Raw genomic sequence first — 21,958 nt, 5'->3', positions numbered from 1 at the left:
TTAATAGAATTTGGCTTATTTCCCGTTTGGGGATATCATAAATCGAGCTTCCACAAATATTTGTGTATAAGTCTTTGTGGACATAGGTTTTCATGTCTCTTGCACAAAAACTGCAGGTTGAGACTTTGTGGGTAAAGAACAGATTCATGTTTAACTATGTAAAAAGCTGCCATGTCAATTTTTCTTAAAAGGTTGTGCCATTTTATATACCCAGTACAATATATAAAAATTCTAGTTCCATATTGTTGTTATTATCTTTTCAATTATAATTATTTTAGTGGATTTAAAATAGAATTTTTATGTTGATTTAATTTGTGGTTTTCTGACAACTAGAGACATTAAACACTTTGTCGTGTTCTTGTCGGACATTTGTTCATCTTTTTCTGTGAAGTACTTATTCAAGTCTTTTCTCCCATTTTAACTGGGTTGTCTTTTTATCATGCAGTAGGAGTCCTTTTTATAGTCTGGGTATCTTCCTGCTGGTAGAGTGTCTCTTCTGTAGTGGATCCTTTTGAGTGAGCATTACCATGCAATATGAAAATTGTCGCACTTGGTGCTCCTTTCTGTATGAATACTTTCATGTAACTATCCCAGAACTCCTTGTTCCTGATCTTCTAGTCGTTCTTTTTCCAGGTTCCTGACTATCTTGCTAAGTCATTTGCCTTTGTCTATCATTCTGTGTAATTTTTAGGCCCAGCTCAGATAACCTCTATTTCCATGAAAAGTAGATAACTAAATCATTGTCCAAACTTTGCCCCCTGGGGGGATTTCTTCTGATTCCTGTCTTCCATGGCTTATACTAAGACATTAAGCCAATGCATTCGTGAACCAAGCTCAAATCTTTTAGCTTCTGTCAATTAGTGATAATGGATCTCCTTCCCATGAAGGAAAGGTGCTGTTAAGACAGTGGTGGGTAACATGGGTGTCTAGGCTAGCTGACACATTTAATAATTTCATCTGTCCAACCTTGCTCGTTCTTGATCCCATATGTACCACTTCCAACTTTCTGTTGAAAGTACAATATGATTTCTTCTGGGCCTTTTTAACCCTAAGTCTTGGTGGATCTGAAAGAAATCAGCTCAGGGTCAGCTCTTCCATCTGATGGTAATTTGATGTCCCATTGGAACAGCAGAATTTGCTGCTGGAGATAACACAACTGTGTTCCAAAACTGATGCTGTCTGGATTGTGGTTCTTGCCTTAGGGCTTTCCATCAACCTGATGGCATCTTCTTTACTTTTGATATTTCCAGTACTATGGGATCTATCAAGTTATATAGCCTGGAAGGCAGGGCTGTCCATACTGCTACCTGAATGTACTATAAAACCCCTTTACTACTGGGCCCCCCTCAAAGCTGGTAGCATTTCATGTCACACAGAATGAGTCATATTATTCTCCATTGTGGTATATGCTGTCTCTGTGATCTGAAGAGGCACTGGTCTTCCTTCTTCATGGTGGGAAGTGCAAGTGCAAGCAGCAGCAATGTGTCTTGTACTTTGAAGGGGATGTTTGCCATCTTGGCATGTGCTAGGGCACTGGACCCTAAAATTTTGCTGTCTTGGGCCCTTTAAACAGAGTTTCTCTGCCTCCTGGAGTTCATGTGTTTTGCCAAGGCCTTCTACAAAGAGTTACTTTTTGTTCTTCTTGTCCAGTGAGCATGATGTTATCAATATAGTGGACAAATGTGAATTCTGCGGGATGTCCGGCCAGTTTATGTCTCTCCAGAGTATGACAGAGGGTATAACATGAGAATGTTAATGTATGGCCCATGCAGGAGCTACCTTAGATGCAGTTTGTTCTATCCCTCCAAAGCTTTACCAGGGTGTTAAAATCTGTCATTGGCAGAGTGTTTCTTAACTGGTAAAGTTTTGCTCTGCATCTTTGGTCATTCACCCTCATAAGCTAGTGACACACATAATCTCTCAGATATTCCTCTGGATTCTCCTATTGCTTGGGATATAGTTCCTTTCCTTTCTTAACAAGGCTGTGTACATCTGTGGTCTGGTTTTGGTGTTACTTAAGGCTATGTTAGGGGCCTAGGTACCAGGAGAAAAAGTGGGGGGGGAAATTCTGGGGGAGTTCATGTCTTACTGAGGAAAAGCCTCTGCATTATCCTAAAAAAAAAAAAAATGGAGGAATGTGTCATTAAGGAATCTGAGGACTCATAATTTGGGGCATCATCGACCCTATCTCTTGTGTCAGGGTCCCATTTCCAACCAGGGCTCTGGCCTTGGCATAGAAAATATGCACTGTTTAAGAGTTTAACCTTCTTTGGAACTCTGCTACTCTTAATGTGAAGTCCTAGTCTTGGTCCTCAGCATTCCCTGTCATCCTACTGCAGAACTGAGAGCCTCTTTCAATGATACCAAAAAGGCCTCTAGAGCTTTCACACTTAGCTTTTAACTGTCAATTATCTTGTCCTTATTTATTTATTTATGTATTTATTCTGGAGCATCAGTGGAGCTTTGCAATTGTCACTTTTATTAGCACAGATTTTCACATCCACATATGGAAGAACTTGCAATGGAGTGATAGATGCAGAAATACCATTTTGGGTCTGATGGGTTCAGACAATAAGAGTTTTTAATGGAATGTCTCAGAGTTTGAAGAGAAACCAGAAAACAGACTATTTTTAGTAGTTTGGGTACAAGTGAGCAATAAAGACCAAATGGAGGTCTTAGCATTACTTGAAAGCAGTGGTTCTCAACTGGGAGCAAATTTGCCCCCTGGGGATGTTTGGCAATGTCTGGAAACATTTTTGATTGTGAAGTCTAGGGAGGAGCCTGTACTATTGGTATCTATCGGACAGAGGCCAGGCGTGCCGCTAAACATCCTACAAATACAAAAGATAGCACCCCCCAACCCACCCATGAAAAAGTAGTCTGCTTTCCAAATGTCAACAATGACAGCTGAGAAACCCTGACTTAAAAGTTCTTACATCCCAAAAAGAGGAACCCCCCAGTTCCTCAAATGTGTTTGGACTCATGAGCCTGTCTTGCCCCAGGACCTGATGTTAGGGAAACTTTTTTCATAGCATATGTTTCTCTAATTCCCGTTAATTTTATATAGTGCTTTACAGTGTTCATAAGGCAGGGGATTACTTTATTTGAAAGTGATCCCTCTTACTCGCTTAAAAACAGAAATGCTCAGTTTGAATATAAAGTCCCGATTTTCCTCAAGACTTTGCTCATAAACCTCCTTATCTTTTGCAATTCCCAATCCAAATTCACCCTGAAATTGGGATGAGATAAAGGGAGGCCAAGACATCAAATTCATTACTAGAGATATTGTGTCCCATGGGACTGAAAAAAATATGAAATCCTGAGCCTCGGATGACCCTTCTAAGGAAACAAATTCTGCTGCTCTTAGGGTCTGTACCAGTCTGACCTTTCGGTTTTGACATTACTTCCGCCACCCTGCCTCTGCACAAGGCCAACAGGTAACGCGTCCCGGCAGATAAAGCTGGGCAGCCCTCGGTCCCCAAACAGAACGTAACTCCCCGCGAACAGCGCTTGTTCGAAGGTGGGCGGAGCGCGGGGGAATTGGGGGCCACACACTTCCCCTGCGTCCTAGACGCGCACGGCGGCCGCCTAGCCAAGTCCAGGTTGGAGGGGGCGGTCCCGGCGGCGGGCGCAGGCGCTGGCTGGCGCGCACTCCGGCCCCACCGCCCGGTTCTCTGCCGCGGTCCGCCCTCTGCGGGGCGGGGGAGGGCGCGCGAGCTGCGGCCGCCAGGGCCCGCCCCTTCGCCTTCCCGAGCAGGAGGGCGGCGCGGGGAGGCGGGGCCGCGGCGGCCAGCCCTGTCTGCGCCTTGCTGGCCTCGGAGCTGGCAGACGCTGGGGGGAACATGGCGGCGGCGGAGCTGGCTGTCCCGGCGCTCCCCAACAGCGGCGGCGCGGGGGCGCCGTCGGGCACGGTCCCCGTGCTCTTCTGCTTCTCGGTCTTCGCGCGGCCCTCGTCCGTGCCGCACGGCGCGGGCTACGAGCTGCTCATCCAGAAGTTCCTCAGCCTGTACGGCGACCAGATCGACATGCACCGCAAATTCGTGGTGCAGCTCTTCGCCGAAGAGTGGGGCCAGTACGTGGACCTGCCCAAGGGCTTCGCGGTGAGCGAGCGCTGCAAGGTCCGCCTCGTGCCGCTTCAGATCCAGGTGGGTCCCGCGGGAGGGCCGCGCGCCCAGCCACTGTTGCCGGTCCCCGCGCGTCTCTGTCTCCGCCCCCGCCGCGCTCCTCAGGTGCCCCGCGCCGCCCTGGCGCCGGGCCCTGCGCGCCTCGCTGCCTGGGGAGGGCTGCGCCGCGAGCGCAGTCCTCGGGGACGGCTCAGAGAATGGGCCAGTCCGAAGGTGACGGTCACCAGCTGTCCTCGCCCGAAGCGGGGGCGTGGGCCTCCCGGCGCGTCTGGGCACGCGAGAACGCCCCCACGTGTGTGGTCCTCGACCGGCCGCATCCGCTTTGTGTGCCAGGAGCAGGTCCAGCCGCCTGCGTAACCGAAGGGCTGTGCGGTACTCGCTGTGGTTTTCTGTGGGAGTGCTGCCGAATGGGGGTGAAGAGTTGATGGGGGTATCGGCCTTAGGGTGTGTTACCCGGAGTTGTGTTTACCAACTGCGGAAACACAAACTTTAGGAGTCAGGCCTTTCCCCGCTCCTCGCTCCTCTCTCCAGTTTGTAGTTCCTGGAGCTTAAGCCTCCGTTAACCTTAAGTGAAATAACCATTTGAGTAGCCTCATCCTGGTAACCGGTTACTGGATCTCTTGATTATATGTACGTCGCCTACGTTCAAAAAGTCATTTGACTCAGGACTGTAATACCTTGTTAATTACCCAACTTTCCCTCCACCAGGATTTCCCGATGGTGCTGGCCGAGAAAGTTATTGCACCTGAGGATTATTTTATAGCTTTTAAATATATATACATATATATATTTTAAAATCATGCACTAATAACTATGCGGGCCTGTCTCTTGTTCTTTTTATGCTCAGAGGATTCACTGGAGGATTTTTATTTTTGGAAAGAGAGAACGTAAGATATATTTTAGGTGCTACACTATCAACAATTTGTCTTTTGTTGAGAAACCGATAAGCCATTTCTTCGGAAGACCAAATTGAAATGTGGGAATCAGGCTTAGAAGGCGTTTTATATTCAAGTGTCATATTCTTTTTTTTTTTTTTTTTACTTGTCATATTCTTAAGATTATTCTCTAGATTTTTCTTCCACCCAGCTGTAGTCAGTAGCTGCAGAATTGGTTTTGTTTCTTATCACCACAGCACCCATGCCAGCTCCAGCACCCCTGCAAGAAGCTTCCAAAGCAGATACTTTTACCTGGATAAATTTCCTGTGTTCAAAGGACAAAGGCTGTGAGGTTCCACTGTTTAACCCTGTGGGGATTCTAAAAGGATGATCTCTGATACCCCAGAATTTGCCCTGTTGTCCATACAGAGAATTGTGAGAATGGTGGTTGGTAGGTGTTTACTACAACTCCCCCCACACCCGCCCTCCATTTTTATGTCTTCAAGAGTTTGCGTGGCTGACACCTCTCTGCAGTCTTCCTTGTTCTTGTATTAGGTTATTGTTGCCAAAATACCCAAGAAGTTGGATGCACCTTTGACAAATCCATTAATAAAGGCCAGAATCCAAATTCTAACTGAGGAGGTCTGCAGCTGACCTGAAGATGCAGACTTCTTTGTGATGCATTTTCTGTAGTGGTTGGGAGGGAGGGTGGGCTATACCTAATAAGATACTATGCCAAACTAATGACCCCCCCCCCCCACACTCCACATCTCTAAGTCTATTCCCCTTCCCCACAAGATAAGACTTACTTATTTTGAAAAATTCAAGGCCCATGTCTGCCAACTGACTTTAATGAAACGTGCTGGAAATTAGTAATGTATATGTGTCTATGGGAAATGTCCTGTACATTCTCAAAAGCCATTTTATAATTTAGGTAACTTGTGGCTTTTGAAATATTTTGCTTGGTATAGGAGATAACATTTTTTTGGTGGTGATGTTTAAAATAATAATTATAATAGCACAACTCTGTTCAATCTTTTTAAAGATATTGTTTATATCTCATTAAATAGCCCAAGAGTTCTGAAAAGTCTGTTACATAATACCTTAAATATTTTAAAGTTTTTAACAGTATTTTTCTTTATGCTGTCTCCTTTTAGTAATAATATGTTGATTTCTCCAGCCCGGTGCCTCCTCCAGCTATAAAATAAATGTGGAAGGCTACATACATTCCATATATACCCATAAAGCTATTCTGATATATGAGTATATGTCTCCAATGTAGACATATGTGTACTTAGTGTGTATATACTTAGAAGTGAAAGGGAAGATAGTTCTTTTCATGAACAATTTATTACATGTTTTTGGAACCTAGCTGTGTAATCCTACAGACATGGATATTTTATAGCTAAATGAGACCATAGAGTTCATCACAGAAACATTTGAGTGGCAGCTTTAAGTGCCTGGCACAGTGAATTCAAACATGGATAAGATCCCATTCTTGTTCCTCACCTTATAACCTCTCATTTTGCAAAATAGCAGAAAATGGAAGAAATTGCCCAAGGTTCTCTGGTAATGGTGGAGCCATCAAAGCTTGTGAAGTCCCTTCCTGGTAGCTGACCATAGCATTCATCTTCTCTTCTCATGCTTAATGAAAATTTCAGGTAGAATAGAGAACAGGCCAGAAACATGAGTTTGTAATATCATTTGTTTTGCTGGTATTCGTTGTTCTTTGGAATCAGTGCCTGTCACTTAAGAAGACTCAGGATGGCCCTTCAGTGAGGCCATGCTCCTGGGGCCTGATGGTCCCTTTCTCCCAGCAGCAGGGACAGAGAGCGAAAGTTTGGCTTTATGTAGTCCTCTGCTTAAATAATGTAACTTGTTATTTGCTTCAACTGGACCTTAGAGCCTCTAGGGCCCTGGCTCACATACTTATATTCTAGAATATATTCTTAATTTACATAGGGGAGTGGCTTTGCTTTCACACTTGTTCTGACTGCTGCTGCCATGACCTTGTAACACACAGTGGTTGCTTGTGCCATATCGTGTGCACCTGTAGTGGGTTAGTGGTTCAGTGGGGACTGATCTTTGAGACCCCCATTGTGAATATTGGACTTTTGAGTGTCTTCTTCTCTGAAATCATCTCACAGGGACTGAGTGTCTGCTGACAGCTCAGGTAGCTGAAGACAGCTCATGTTTCTAGCATGGTTTATGTGTTTTCTGCTTTGTCAGAATGCTTGAAGTCCGAGGCATTTTGAGACACAAAGGAAGAAATGTAAATGAGAGGATTGAACAGTGGGAATTTAGGTCATTTTTATAACTTCCAAGTTTTAATTTTTCCTAAGGTATTTCCCAAGTTTTTACTAATGGAAACATTCAACCCTGGAGACTCCTGTACATTTGATATCCTACCACCTCCAGTGTATTTTCCAGCTTGTCACCATGGAAGGCAGAGCCCAGACAGAAGAGAGGAAGAGGTGGGCATGACGAGGAGGATGCCAGTGAGGCCATTTTCCCTTTGTATGTAGGAGGGAAGGCTCTGGCAGCTTTGTGTGGGTGGGAGATAAGGGCTTCCCTGGGAAGGTTATTTTGACCTTTCCTGAAATGGTTAATTGGGAAGGTATTTAGCTCCAGAGCACCTTCACTTTCATAGAGGTTTATTACTACTACTAATATTCTATTATTATTTTTAACAGAGGGCATGGCATTTATTAGCCAGAAGAGACCCCAGAGTTCATGGTGGGAAGGGAGAGAAGACCTGGTTTGGGAAGATGAAGGAAAGGAATCTGTTTCCCCTTGGGCTTGCTATTTTGAAGGTGGTGATTTTTGATTATGAAACCTCTACTGTGGGAGCATGTAGGAGGAGCAGATAGATAATAATGCTCAGAAACAGAATAGAGAAGCAGGTGGGACAGATCTCTGGGAGGTGAATAGTGTCAGGGCACTGAGAGGAAAGAGCTGGAATGTGAGGGATGTGGTTTGTCTCTCCCCCATTGGCTTGATGCGGGGGAGAGAGAGAGAGAGAGAGAGAGAGAGAGAGAAAATGTGTTGTGCGTGTCACTTTAAAAAAAATTTAACATTTTGTATTACTGCCCCAAGCATTGCATACTTTTTTCCCCTTAGTGGAGGCTACCTGTAAACAAGCAGTGTTTGAGAGTAGGGACTATGAATTTATTGTTTGATTATATGAAGCCCATTTAATCCTTGAAGTAGCCCTCTGAGGTAGATACTGTTTTGTTGCTTTGTTACAGATTAAGACACTGCTGTTTGAAAATGTAAATGATTTGTCTGATTTCATGTAATTGAATTTAGGGAAATTGAGATTTGGTCTCAGATTCTATTGCCCACAGCTCTGCTACCCCAGGGGAGTAGCTGTGGTAATCACATTTCCTTGCAAACATTTCTGAGTAGAAATACTGATACCCGACCGTCCCTTCTGGACTCTCTCCCAAGCATATCATGCCTATCTTGTGACTCTCATAGACTGCCTCGGTTTTGAACACATCCCATTTACAATTCCAAACTTTAATAATTCCTAAATACACACAGTTTACTCGCAGTAGTAGTTCTCACGAGAAGGCTGTTAAACAAAGTACCACACATTGAGTGGCTTATACAACAGAAGCCTACTTCCGCCCAGTTCTGGAGGCTAACATTCAGGGTCGACTCCTGAGGACTGTGAGGGAGAATGTGTTCCATGCTTCTTTCCTGGCTCTTGGTTTTCTGGACATCTTTGGCATTGCTTGTTGTATAGACCCATCACCTTCATCACTGCCTTCATGTTCCCAAGGCCTTCTCTGTCCAGATTGCCTCTTTTTATAAGGATGCTAGTCATGTTGGTGCCGGCCCTCACCCTGCTCCAGTGTGACCTCATCTTGACTAATTATTTTTATAATGATTCTATTTCCAAATAAGGTCACTTTCTGAGGTCCTGGGGGTTAGGAATTCAACATACGAACTTTGGGGGACACAATTCAACATAAAACACTCAACGTGAATTGGTTTTGTGGAAACACAGCGAGGGGCACAGAGAGAGCATCACTGAGCAAGGCCGGCCTCCGCCGTGTATGTGCCTGTCCTGAGTCACCAGGGGCACTTAACCGAGGAAGGACAGGTTCCTTGCAGATGGACAGCTGCTGTTAGAAAATGGTCAGAACACAGGTGGTAATGAAGAGGGGGATATACTGTTGTAATAATATAATAATGTAAAATGGGACTTGGGGATGAAAGCCTTTTAACTGCTAAATCTGGTCAGATTCCAGCTGTGACATTTCTTAAGAAAATGGACAAAAATTTATACTTGCAATTGATCTCTAAAGGGTGCTACAGATTCTGACCAGTTTTTTGTATTTGAATATGTTTATTGAGATATGTGTTATTTATGTGTATGCATGTATAGAGATGTTTGCTGATATATAGATAAATGAAGGTATGTATGTTTGCACACACACACACATTTTTTATATGTGATTTTTTTTCATGTTTTTGAATATGCAATGATTTATAATTGCTGTGTTTTAACTTGTGACAGCATTTGACCCAGTGTACTTTTAATTTGCTATCTTGCAGTTGCAGCATATTCTGAGCAGCGTTTTTAGTTATCTACAACGTTTTGCTTTAAGAGAAATTTATGAGTCAAGTTAAGAAGTCCCTGGGTTTTAGAGTCAGTGTGTAATTGAATAACAACTTATTGAATTCATGTGAATTTGGGGGATGGATTGGTGGGACATGGTTAGAGTTTCTCAGGGTAGTTTTGTTTTGTTTTTTCTCCTTTTTATTTTAGCCTCAAAGCCTTCTTTCTGGCTTATCAAAAGTAGCAATTTTTTTTCCCCCCAACTACCATAGTGTAGGGATACCTCTTTGTTGTTGTTGTTGTTTTGTTGTTGTTGTTTTTAAATAAGCTTTCAGTTTTAGCACAGTGTTAGAACATAGTTGCAGAGATAGCCCGGAGAGTTCATGGATACTTGTACCTAGTTTCCCCCCGACTGTCATCTTACATTGCTGAGCACAATGCATGTCACAGCCAAGGAACCAGCACTGGTACATTCAAATCTCTTGAGTTCTACACTTTATTCACATTTCACTAGTTTTTCCCGAATGCCATTTTTCTCTTCCATAGTCCATTCCAGGATACTAATTATGTTTAGTTGTCATGTCTTCCTAGGCTCCCTTGGGTCTTCAGACTTGTTTTGTCTGTATTGTATTGTGTAGTTTTTGATGACATTGACAGTTTTGCGGAGTACTGGTCAGATATTTTGGTAGAATGTATCTCAGTTAGGTTTATCTGATGTTTTTCGCACACTTCAAATGGGGCTGTGGGATTTTGAGAGGCAGATGGTGAAGGTCGTTCTTATCACGTTTTTTTCAAGTCGATATACTAGCAATGTGGCATGACTGATTCTTTCAGTTTTGATCACCTGGCTGAGGCAGGGTCTGCAGATTTTTTCCATTGTAAATAATCACCCTGTTGCCTCCTCTATATTCTACTTTGAGGAATCATGTCATTTCATGCAGTCCACATCCAAGAGGGGTATCAGGAGTTAAACTCTGACTTCCTGAGAGGAGACTGTCTGGGCATTTTTGATTCACTAAATTATAGCCAGTCATCTCTGCGCAAGAACATGCCTTGTCACATTATCTCTGTCGTTTCTCTGTTTGCTGAAGGTTAATAGATGAGTTCCTATACTAGAAGGGTTTTTCAAGGTGGTGAGGATTTTGTGGCTGCATTTTTTGACATCCTCAGTCTGTGTCTACTATGAAATATATCTGATGTGGTCCCCTACCCAGAATAGGAGACATCACAGCTGAAAGGAGGTAGGAACAGAAAACACCAGGAGACCACAACTCTGAATATTTAGGGTTTCTGGATAGGTAAGGCTTTATTCCTTTATGTATCCCAATACATTTGCCCATTTTAATATCATAGTCCTGAAGTATTATATAGTTTAACATTTTCTTAGTTGAGTGTGCTAAAATGATGTCCCAATTTATGTTATTATATATATACTGTTCCACTAGAAGTCTAGATGTGGAACTAGTTGAGTTTTGATCTGCTTTTAGTATACTTTGAATTTTTTTTCTGTCACCTATCATTTCTTGTTGATACCAGTTTGCCTGTCTCTAGCCACTTACTTTCTGATTTGCTGTTAATAACCTTCAGTGAGTTTAGAGCCAGGAGGACTAAACTTGTTGGGAATGTGTACAGAGTTCGTCTGTTATCTGAGGGGAGATCTGCGAGCTAGAGAGAGAGTGGCCACGAGCTCTGAGTATGATGGTGCTTGGCCATCTGGCACCCTTAGATTGGTTTATTTTGCTTGCTTGCTTCTTTCACTGCCGTGGAATGACGAGAATGACTGAGTTGCATTGCTGTAATTTGAAACAGACCAGTTGCAGGTAAATTGCATTCTGTCATGTGCCCTAAACACATTGTGGGTGTCTAGGGATCCACTTAGACTTTGAGCCCTTTGATCCAAAATTTAATTTTTACTGAGAATTTAAAATATGTATTCATAAATAGTTATTGGTTTTAAAAATTGTGTCCTGGGTACTTAAATATATGTCACGCTCCGTGCTTTGGAAAATGATACTTGCATTAAAAATTTAAGGGAGCAAAACAGTTAAAGACTGAATATGTAATTTAAGATGCTTGAATATTTATTTTGATCATCCTTTATTGGCAAAGTAGGGAAACCTTTTACATAGTGTTAGCATTACAGATGGCACTCCCATTCTGCCATGAATTTGGTCTGTAGAGGGAGATAGGTGCCAGCGTTCCTCAGACCAGCACATAGATAAGGAAGTACAAACTCACTGGAAGGACAAGAGATTTCTTTTAATCATGCACCTAATTCCTGTAGTAACTGTTTCCTGGAAGTGTGTAGGGCCAGGCTGGTGGGGAAGCCACCATCATGTAATTGGGACAAAGGATTTTCTCTAGAAAATTATTAACAGACATTATCCATGGGTGATTTTTGGGCAAAATGGGAAAATTGAGGGGAGATCTGAGGGCTGGCTAGTAAGAGGAGGGGCATGGGTTCATTCAGGACCAGATTCTTTCTCTGCAGTGCTTTCTGAAATTTGAGAAGGCAGGAAGAACAGCATCGTGGACCTTGAAGAATACATCAGTGACATGAAATTCTTAACATTCACCAGCGGTTTTCCACTTTTTTATAGACTCCTCCTGCGCCCACGTTGTTTCTATAGAACCAACTATGGCAATTAACATCAAGCTGGGTAATCTAATACCTGTTTTTAACCTTAATTCATTAATTTCCTGATGATGATGAATTTGTTGACGAATGCAGGTGTCCAATTTATGTCTGTCCATTGAACAGTGGTGAAGTGCTTGGCATTATTTCATTGCATTTCTTTTTTTGAACTCTGAGAAGTTATTCCTGAGAACAGCATCTTAATATTTCTGTCTTGATGACAGCAGCAGTTCTGAATTTGTTCTGATTTTTTAGTTTTATGTTCCGTAGTCTCTGCTACAGATTATTTTCAGGGTTACTTTTTGTACTTAGAAGCAATGCCATCATCAAACTTAAGTTGTTTACCATCATAACATTTTTTTTTTTCTAACAGTAAAAGCGATGTGTACTTTTAAATAACGTCTGGGAAGTGTTTTTAAATAGCATTTGGAGAAGGTAAGAAAAGTATAAAGAAAAAAGTATTACTGACACCCAAAGTATTACTGACACCCGTAACTGTGTAACTACTTGTTAATATTTGCATGTGTTTGCTTCTACATTCTATTTATATTTTCACATGATTGAAATACTGCTGAACTTCAGTGCTCTCTTTTTATTTATTTATTTATTTTAAAGATTTTATTCATTTATTTGACAGAGAGAGAGAGAGACAGTGAGAGAGGGAACACAAGCATCTGGAGAGGGAGAGAAAGAAGCAGACTTCCCACCAAACAAGGAGCCCAATGCAGGGCTCGATCCTAGGACCCTGGGATCATGACATGAACCAATGTCAGACACTTAATTACTGAGCACCCAGGCGCCCCTGTGCTTTCTTTTTAAAATTAATATTAGATCAAGGGCATTTCTTCATAGATGGTTCAAATATTTTTAAAAACTTATTTGCATATATTATTTTAGTTCTCTAAAAAATTTTTTCTCATGGGAGTGTGTTAAACTTTGTGAAGTCTTTTCTGTATTGTTGGTCCTTGGTTTTTTTCTGATTTTCATTATTAAAAACAATTCAGTCAATATCTTTGTGGATAATTTTTTTTTCAATAATTCAGATCACTTCCTTTGGATAATAGTTGTAGAAATTGACTTACTAGGGCAAGCAGTAGGAACACTTTTCTCCTTTATTGACCTCCACTGAAAATAAATGTCGTTGTATAACGAGTGCTAAATCATTCTTTTTTCTTCTTTCCTCAGCTCACCACCCTGGGAAATCTTACACCTTCAAGCACTGTGTTTTTCTGCTGTGATATGCAAGAGCGATTTAGACCAGCCATCAAATATTTTGGGGATATTATTAGCGTGGGACAAAGATTGGTATGTTTGCTTGTTTATTTTTTCCAATTCCCTGAAGCATGGTATACATTTATATAGTTACAAAATACATAAATTGCTAATTATCCTTGTTATCTGTTTGTTTTTTCCAGTTACAAGGGGCCCGAATGTTAGGAATTCCAGTTATTGTAACAGAACAGTACCCTAAAGGTCTTGGAAGCACCGTTCAAGAAATTGACCTAACAGGTGTAAAACTGGTCCTTCCAAAGACCAGGTTTTCAATGGTAATACCAGAAGTAGAAGCAGCATTAGCCGAGATTCCTGGAGTCAGGAGTGTTGTATTATTTGGAGTAGAAGTAAGTGCATTTTGTTATGTTTGGGGTACACTGTCATTTGTAGAAAAGCTGCAGTGCGGTTTTATGTGTAGGCTAGGTGGTAGGTGATAGTAATGATGAGAAACATCCACCACACTTCAATGAGCGTTGACTCTTTGCATGGCAGTGATCTGTAGCTCTTCAGTCATTCAACACTCCCAGTGACTTTCTGAGCCAATGAAGTACTTTGGGTCTCCCCCTATTACAGATGAGGAAACTAAAACACACATGCTGTGCAACTTGCTTGGAGCAGGTAGCTGGTTAAGGGATGCATATCACAGCAGGAAAACACAGTGCCCCAAAAGTAGTAGTTAAAAGCAGAGGTACAAGAATCAATCAGCCTACATTCAGAGGCGTTATTTTTATTTATGTGTTATAGGATTTCACCTTGGTCATATTTTTGCTGTAGAAAAACCTCAGAAGTCCTGTAGTTCCTTGTCCTTCCCATTTGAATTACTTACATACCTTTTTGAAGGAAAAAAATACTCAAGATTCTTTATGTGGATTAAAATGATTTTTTGTTTGATTTGGTTTTTTGGCATTTGTATATACAGAATATATGTATTTATTCATAGCATTTAAACAGTTATTGAGTTAAATTTTAAAATTATGGGGAAAAGAACATAAATACAGTGAAATCCAAATAGTATAAATTTAATATACCTATGATAGGTTTTATACTGTAGGTTTTAAGAGTACAGGATGCAGCCTTAGTTTTAGGTGTGCATTAAGTATTTTTGTATTTTGACTTCAATAATGATAAATAGAGAGGAAGCCTATTGATATAAATATGTCATGCCAAATACTTTTGCTGACTTGGGCACTTTTTTTTGCTCATTCGTCATTATTATTACCTCATGCCTAATCAAAATCATCTTTGAACAGTCCTCCAGTGCCAATTTTAATGGCACGCCACTTGATAATTCTCCAAAGCTCACTCATCACGTGCACATAAGTTTGGCATCCTGGTATTATTGAAATGTGCTTTCATTGCTTATATAACAGAGCTCTTGTCGGGCATGGTTTTGCTCTGTATTGTCTGCTAATGAATTGTTACAAGTTAGTACCTACAAAGATGGAATCTGTCTGATACATCTGCTTGTGCTGTATACTGGATATTTTTTGCCTTTGTCACTTGTTATTTTTAACTTGGCCTACCTTTACTACTGGGTACCTTGTACCAACTTAGTTTTTCTACTTGTTTCTCCATGTACAGTACTGCTGACTCATTCTTTGTGTTGGGCACTCAGTGAGTTCAGAAATAAACCCAACCACGAGCAGCATCAAAATGGAGTGGTAGTAGTCAGCCTTAGGAAGGTCATCCAGATGACAGATGAAAATCCTTTTGAAAAAATTGTCTCGGAGCTCCAAGGATATATATGCTCAAGGATCCTAGTGTGAGGAGGCTTGATGGAATCCAGTTTCTGAGTTTACAGTGAGGAAACCAAAGCCTGAGATGTTTATTTTCAAGATGACCTAGCAAGTTAGAGGCAAAGCCAGATGAAGGGCAAGATCATGGGAACTGTAGTGCTTTTTTCTGTTTTATCATGTTGTCACGTGACAACATTATCATTTGTAAAATGGGTGCCCGCATTATTACATAGGATTTTTAATGTCCCTCCTAGACTCATGTGTGCATCCAGCAGACAGCTCTGGAGCTAGTGGGCCGAGGTATTGAGGTTCATATTGTTGCTGATGCCACCTCATCGAGAAGCATGATGGACCGGATGTTTGCTCTTGAGGTAATTGTCCTGCTTGAAAATAAGTAATCTATCAATTTTTCCCGATTAATTTGAAGAAAATAAGTAAAATAAGTAATTTATCAATTTTTGAAAATAAGTAATTTATCAATTTTTCCCGATTAATTTGAAGAATCATGAATACTTCATAGCCTTGAAAAATTGACATCTTCAATTTGCGTGTCTTTTGACAACTTCAGATTCACTGACTTCCGGAGTCTTAGTGGTATGCTGACCGACCTTTCAGGTCTTACCACTAAATCTTGTTTTATATCTTCCATCTCCTCAGATCTAGATTTCTAGTGATACCAGAAACTCTCATACACCTTTCCTCCTGACTTTGCTATGGTTTGATGTATGAACTCCTAAGAAACCTTCTAGTAAGCTTAATCTGCATCACTGAGAGATTTGCAAATCAGAAACAGCCCACCTAGTTGAACTGGGGCATGGCCAGCCTAAGCCTGGTTCAGCCTCTGTTGGGTTTCCTGTCTTGAGTTTCTGGGCAATGGGAGGTGTGTCACTGCCTCTGAACACCACTCACACATAGTGTTTCTTGGCTGCCTGCCCCAGAGGATCAGGGTGGACCATAGTCAGGGAATCAGAGATATTTTGTCAGTGTTGCTTAACAGTACTCTTTTGTAAGCATTTTCTCTTCCAAGACTGTTGAAAAGCAAACTACCACATAATCCTTTGAAACACTCACTCCGTATTGTAGATTGTTCTCTCTCTCGCATTTAATTCTAGTTCTGCAATAATTTTAGAGTCATGTCCATGTGGATTGAGTTGGCATATTCTTTAACTGATGATTTTTATTGAGAATGGGAAATACAGATTTTTTTTTTGTCGTTGTTGAGATCCTCCAGTGTTCAGGCCCAAGCTGGCCTATGAACCACTTTCTGTGTTGGATTGCAAAGTCATTGCTTCTGCCAGGAGTGTTCCCAGGGGTGTTGAGGTAGGGCAAATGAGAGAGTATAGGCAAGAAAGGAGAAAAGTCTGTGCAGAGAGGGCCGATGCAGAAGCAAGTGGGGAGTTGGCAGCAGCAGCTTCTTTAAGGCCCTGGTTGGCCATCCCTTCTCTAGGAAGGCTAAGGGCCAGAACTTGAAGTGTTTCCACGGAAGTGGAAAACTAAAAACATCCAAAAATAACAATCTTGCTTATAAAGAAATTGCAAGGACTTTTGTCCTCCACTTAAATAAGTTTTTTTTTTTTTTTAAAGATTTTATTTATTTATTTGACAGAGAGAGATTACAAGTAGGCAGAGAGAGAGAGGAGGAAGCAGGCTCCCTGCTGAGCAGAGAGCCCGATGCGGGACTCGATCCCAGGACCCTGAGATCATGACCTGAGCCAAAGGCAGCGGCTTAACCTACTGAGCCACCCAGGTGCCCCACTTAAATAAGTTTTTGAGACATGTCTTTATTATGGCATTTATTATAGAAATTTATGATTGTTGGTACCTCTGCCTCCTCCTAACACTGGGGATACAAACACGGTGAACCTCTGGCTCCTCCTAACACTGGGGATACAAACACGGTGAACCTCTTTACCATTGGACACTCTTTGGGAAGTTGTCTTATCTCAGTGACTAGGAGTCTGGACACTGGAGGAATATTACGGGTTTGAATGCAGGGCCTGGCATTTTGTAAATGTGTGTCCAGGGACAAGTTATCTAGTACACGTGCCTCAGAGTTTTTTCTTCCTTCCTTCCTTCCTTCCTTCCTTCCTTCCTTCCTTCCTTCCTTCCTTTCTTTCTTTCTTTCTTTCTTTCTTTCTTTCTTTCTTTTTTAAAGATTTTTATTTGATAGAGAGAGACAGTAAGAGAGGGAACACAAGTAGGGGGAGTGGGAGAGGAAGAAGCAGACTCAATGCGGGTCTGGATCCCGGGACTCTGGGATCATGACCTGAGCCGAAGGCAGACACTTAATGACTGAGCTACCCAGGAGCCCCACTGCCTCAGATTTCTTATCAGGGAAGTGGATATAGGGAAAAGCCACCCTGCTGGGGGATTTGGTGAGGGTTAGTGAGGTCAGGTGTTGGCGGCACTTAGTGTACTGTCCGACGCAGTAAACACTCAAATGTTAGCTGCTGCACTTATTTCACTTGTGGTTATTATTTGTTGTTGTATCCATGTGGTTAGTCCTACCCAAAATGTAGAAGCAGTAGGTCAGCTTCTCAGACTGGCAGGAAGGAGGGAGTGTGGTTCTCCGGTGGCTTTGGGTGAAGCAGAGCAACCAGCATCGTGTGGGTTCAAGCACGGAAGTTGTAAAGTGAAAAGAAAGAATCAGGTCATATGGCGATGGGGGAGGCATGCCACACTGCAGATTTTTCTCTTAGTCTTAATTTTTTTTTTAAACACAATTTTCCTGTTTGCTAACTCCAAGGCCCCCCCTTTTTTTTTTTTTAATTTTATTTATTTATTTGACAGAGAGAGAGAGAGATCACAAGGAGGCAGAGAGGCAGGCAGAGAGAGAGGGGGAAGCAGGCTCACTGCTGAGCAGAGAGCCAGATGCGGGGCTCGATCCCAGGACCCTGAGATTATGACCGGAGCAGAAGGCAGAGGCTTAACCCACTGAGCCACCCAGGCGCCCCAGTCTTAATTTTTGATGGAGGTGTTATAGTTTGTACCTAGATTATTGGGAGAAGTGTTAGTTTTATTTCTTTTACTGTAGGACTTTGAAAGTTAAAGAGCAATCCGGCCAGCTCACCTTCCCTGCTCCTTTAGAACACAGCTCCTCATGGGAATTCCTGAGACTACCCACATTGCCTATTGAGATCATTATATTAATAAGATTTATAGATACTGTTATTGAAACTTTGGGGCATGGTTTTGTGGCGAGTGCTGTCTTCAACAGAATATTTTGAGCACCAACTGTTTGTCAGGCATTGTTTCTTTCAACTAATAATTGTAGAGTAAATGCAGAATAAAACAGAATGAAACCCTCTCTGGAACTTGATACCCTTGGACTTGCAGTGGGGGTGGGGGTGGTTCGTGTTGATTGGAAGTTTACTGGGTTTAGCCACCCCCCACCTTTGCCCTCTCTGAAGGTTTCATGGCTTTGTGCCCTTGCATTTTGAGGTTTGTGGGTCAGAGTAACTTTTCCTTCGACCTTGCTGGACTGGTTTTGTAGGGGATGAACTTTGGAAGCCGATGGAGCCCTATATCTGTGTGCATTAAAGAGGTGTAGTTTGAAGTTTGGCCTCATTCTCAGCCAGGAAAGAGAGTTTGGGAGAAGGACTGGAGGTGTCCTTACAGCGCCTGTGGATGTGCCCAGACCTGTTTGTGTCTGCAGAAGCTCCTGCTTTTCTCTCTTTGCTCAGGCACTCAGTTTGGGGTTGGTAGGCACCGTGGGAAGGTCGAGGAGTCAGTTCTAAAAACTTTGCATGTTGCTGAGCCATGCCTTCTGCTTAAGCAGGTTCTTTGCTTGATTTTGGGGGGGAGGGAGGAGGGCTTGATTTTTTTCTTTTTTTTTTTTTAAATCCAGTCAGCCTTGGCCATATCTCCATCTTGAAGCCATGGGTTGGCGTTAGTTGACTAAGATGTGTTTCTGTGCCTCGAGCATACCAGCCCACCTCTGCCACGGTGACCCGACTCTCACCAGGGACTATTGACCTGCTGTCAGTCCAGCAGATTGTGGTCAGTGGAGCCCTAGGGAAGCCCTAGGGAAGCTGTTTTCAGGGGTTATCTGCTTTCTTCTATAACCTGGGAATAGTTTTCTGTCCTTTCTGCCTCACGGAGGAACTGGAAAGATGAGTGAGAACTGACTTCTTTGGCACTTCTACAGGCATCAGGCATGTTCACAGACACTGCAAGTGTGTGATTAAGATTCAGAGTGAATCCTTGAGAGTCCCCTCATTGAGCGTTGAGGAAGGCCAGGCTGGGCCGCCAGCTGGTCAAGGCAGGTGCTGCTCTATTGTTACAGTTGTCCCCTGCTCTTCTCTGGGAGGGAAGCACACAGTCCTGGAGATGTCTAAGGGTTTTGATAGTATAGTCAGAACTGGACTAAAAGGAGAAGGACTTCAGTTTCCAGAAGTCTTCAAAAAACTCACTTTTGGGTATTTGTCCCCAACATCCAGGGTACTAGCACACTTGGTTTTTTTCTCCCTCTTTCCTATGTAATTCTACTGTTCTTTCTTTCCTCGAGCCTGCTGGTCAGCTACCCTGCATGCTTTCCCACACAGGCTGCTGAGATCCGTGCTGGCTTTCTAAGAAGTGGGCTGAGCTGCTCCCTTCTGCGTCTTTGGGGACAAAAAGGAGGGGTTTACTCAGCCAGTGGGAAGGTTAGGCCTGCACATCTGCAAGCATCCGAAGGCTTCACCTTCGCTCCTGGAGGATGTCCTGGTTCTTGTTCTGACTCCTCCTTCATGAAGAGTCACTGACCTGGGTCTTTTCCCCTGACCTGCCTGGGAATTATGTCTCTGCCTGTCTCCTTGGTTCTTACAGCAGAGGGTTTGAGGGACAGCAGTTGGCCAGGTTTTTCCCTAGGGTTTCCGGTAATAGAGATGGCCAGAGAAGACAACTCGAACTTTAGAATTCTCTCTCATTCCCTTCTCTTCCCCTCTCCTGCTTATTCTCAATTTTGTCTTCTTTGCCCTCCTCTCTCCCTTCTTCCCTCCTTGAGACTTCTGTCCTTGCTTCTTTATTATGATGCCACTGGGGCAGTTTGGCAACAACATTCTTTGATCTGTCAGCAAAACTTTAAATTTTATGCTCTTGTTTCATGATTCTGAAGTTTATGGTGGTGGCAGTGCTGGTGAGTCTGTTATCAGCCTAGGGGCACACTCTTTTTTTTTTTTTTTCCCCAAGATTTCATTTATTTATTTGTTAGAGACAATGAGAGAGGGAACACAAGCAGGGGAGAGTGGGAGAGGGGGAAGCAGGCTTCCGGCGGAGCAGGGAGCCCAATGTGGGGCTTGATCCCAGGACTCCAGGATCATGACCTAAGCCAAAGGCAGACACTTAAGGACTGAGCCACCCATGTGCCACAGGGGCACATTCTTACAAATTGCATGAGGCTCTCCTACCACCAGTTCTTTCTGATTTATGGGAAGGACACACATTGCTATATGTCATATGTTTGGAGACAGAAAAAAGAAATTAAAAATCATTGTTTTACCCTGATAGTCTTGATGTCCCTTCTGTGCCTGGCACGTATAAGTCATAACATTAGCTACATATTTTCTTTTCCTTGTTTCTAGTCCATATTACTATTACTGAGAATAATTCTAATCATTTTGTGGTGTGACTAGTTGGAAATCTGTCCCCATCACTTAAGTGGATGGTCTGACTAAGGACCATGGCTTTAATAGAGGACACTAATTATTGTTATCCCGCCATAGCTTTTGTGGTTTAATACAATGTTCCTTGTTGTGCTCATTTCTTGATTTGCCTTTATTTTATTTTATTTTATTTAAGCGTCTTGCTCGAACCGGGATCATAGTGACTACGAGTGAAGCTGTTCTGCTACAGCTGGTGGCAGATAAAGACCATCCAAAATTCAAGGAAATTCAGAATTTAATTAAGGCGAGTGCTCCAGAGTCAGGCCTGCTTTCCAAAGTATAAGGACATTTGAAGGTCTGGTATGCTGCTCACCATCAGGTGACAGGACTGTAAGCCTGGACAAGCTCTTGTCTCTACTAGAATTAAAATGTTAAAGTCAAAACTTGGCTCCTTTTTTGCGCCTCTTAGTCAAACATAACCAATTAGACCATTTGGGTACCAACGTTTAGTTACAGCTGTCAAAGGCTTCAGGTGCTGCCTACCTTCTTCTTCTTTTTTTCTTTTTTGGGTTAATGTGCTTTTATTTATTAAAATAATTGTAATGAAGGTGCCTGTTTTGTGTATATTGTGTCCACTGGTCACTATTTTTTTTAACGTGAATACTCTTGTGACATTTTCTCAAATTGTGCACTGTAAAGAAAAAAATGTACCAATAATGGTTTGACTTTCATAGTATTATTAAGATGTCTGTTGTAGCCCAGACTCAGGGCTTTTACTTTACAGATAGATTGAAATAGGATTATTAGGTGAGAATTTCAAACAGACCTATGGATCATGCTACCCCTTTCTTTCACAATGCAGTCAACTTACTTGAGTAAGCAGTGTTGATCTAACCAAACAAATGTATATTGAATAATTATGTATCTTTCTTGATGATGCTAATTTTCTTATTCTAGTCACTATCACTCATTTTCTGTTAATGTTCTTTTTTTTTTTAGCTCATTGGGCCATTCTTTGTTTTAATTTTTTAAACAGAATGGTTCGCAATGTTACAAAATCAGGGGAGAACTGTTTAAATTTTTTTACTTTGGCCGCACGCGTTTACAACAATGTTGAGTATGTCTTCCGATATGCACCAGCTTTAGCGAAGAGTCACAGGCTAG

General features: G+C 42.3%; 1 protein-coding gene and 1 long non-coding RNA gene across 2 annotated transcripts; both read left to right on the top strand.

Annotated features, from left to right (window-relative positions):
* Window positions 1-3,760: 3,760 nt before the first annotated feature.
* ISOC1 (isochorismatase domain containing 1) lies at window positions 3,761-21,237 on the top strand. The gene is made up of 5 exons (XM_082724543.1): window positions 3,761-4,145; window positions 13,390-13,509; window positions 13,620-13,823; window positions 15,467-15,583; window positions 20,991-21,237. Exons 1-5 carry the CDS (start codon window positions 3,843-3,845, stop codon window positions 21,135-21,137), a joined length of 891 nt encoding a protein of 296 aa, XP_082580669.1. The 5' UTR covers window positions 3,761-3,842; the 3' UTR covers window positions 21,138-21,237.
* Window positions 4,152-12,633, top strand: LOC309861532. Its single transcript, XR_014309989.1, has 2 exons — window positions 4,152-4,496; window positions 12,170-12,633. It is a non-coding gene; the product is annotated as an uncharacterized lncRNA (long non-coding RNA).
* Window positions 21,238-21,958: the final 721 nt, after the last annotated feature.

The sequence above is a fragment of the Mustela nivalis genome (genome assembly GCF_964662115.1).
Source record: "Mustela nivalis genome assembly, chromosome: 3".
Taxonomy (NCBI): Eukaryota; Metazoa; Chordata; class Mammalia; order Carnivora; family Mustelidae; genus Mustela; species Mustela nivalis.
This window is presented reverse-complemented; position numbering and strand designations above follow the sequence as displayed.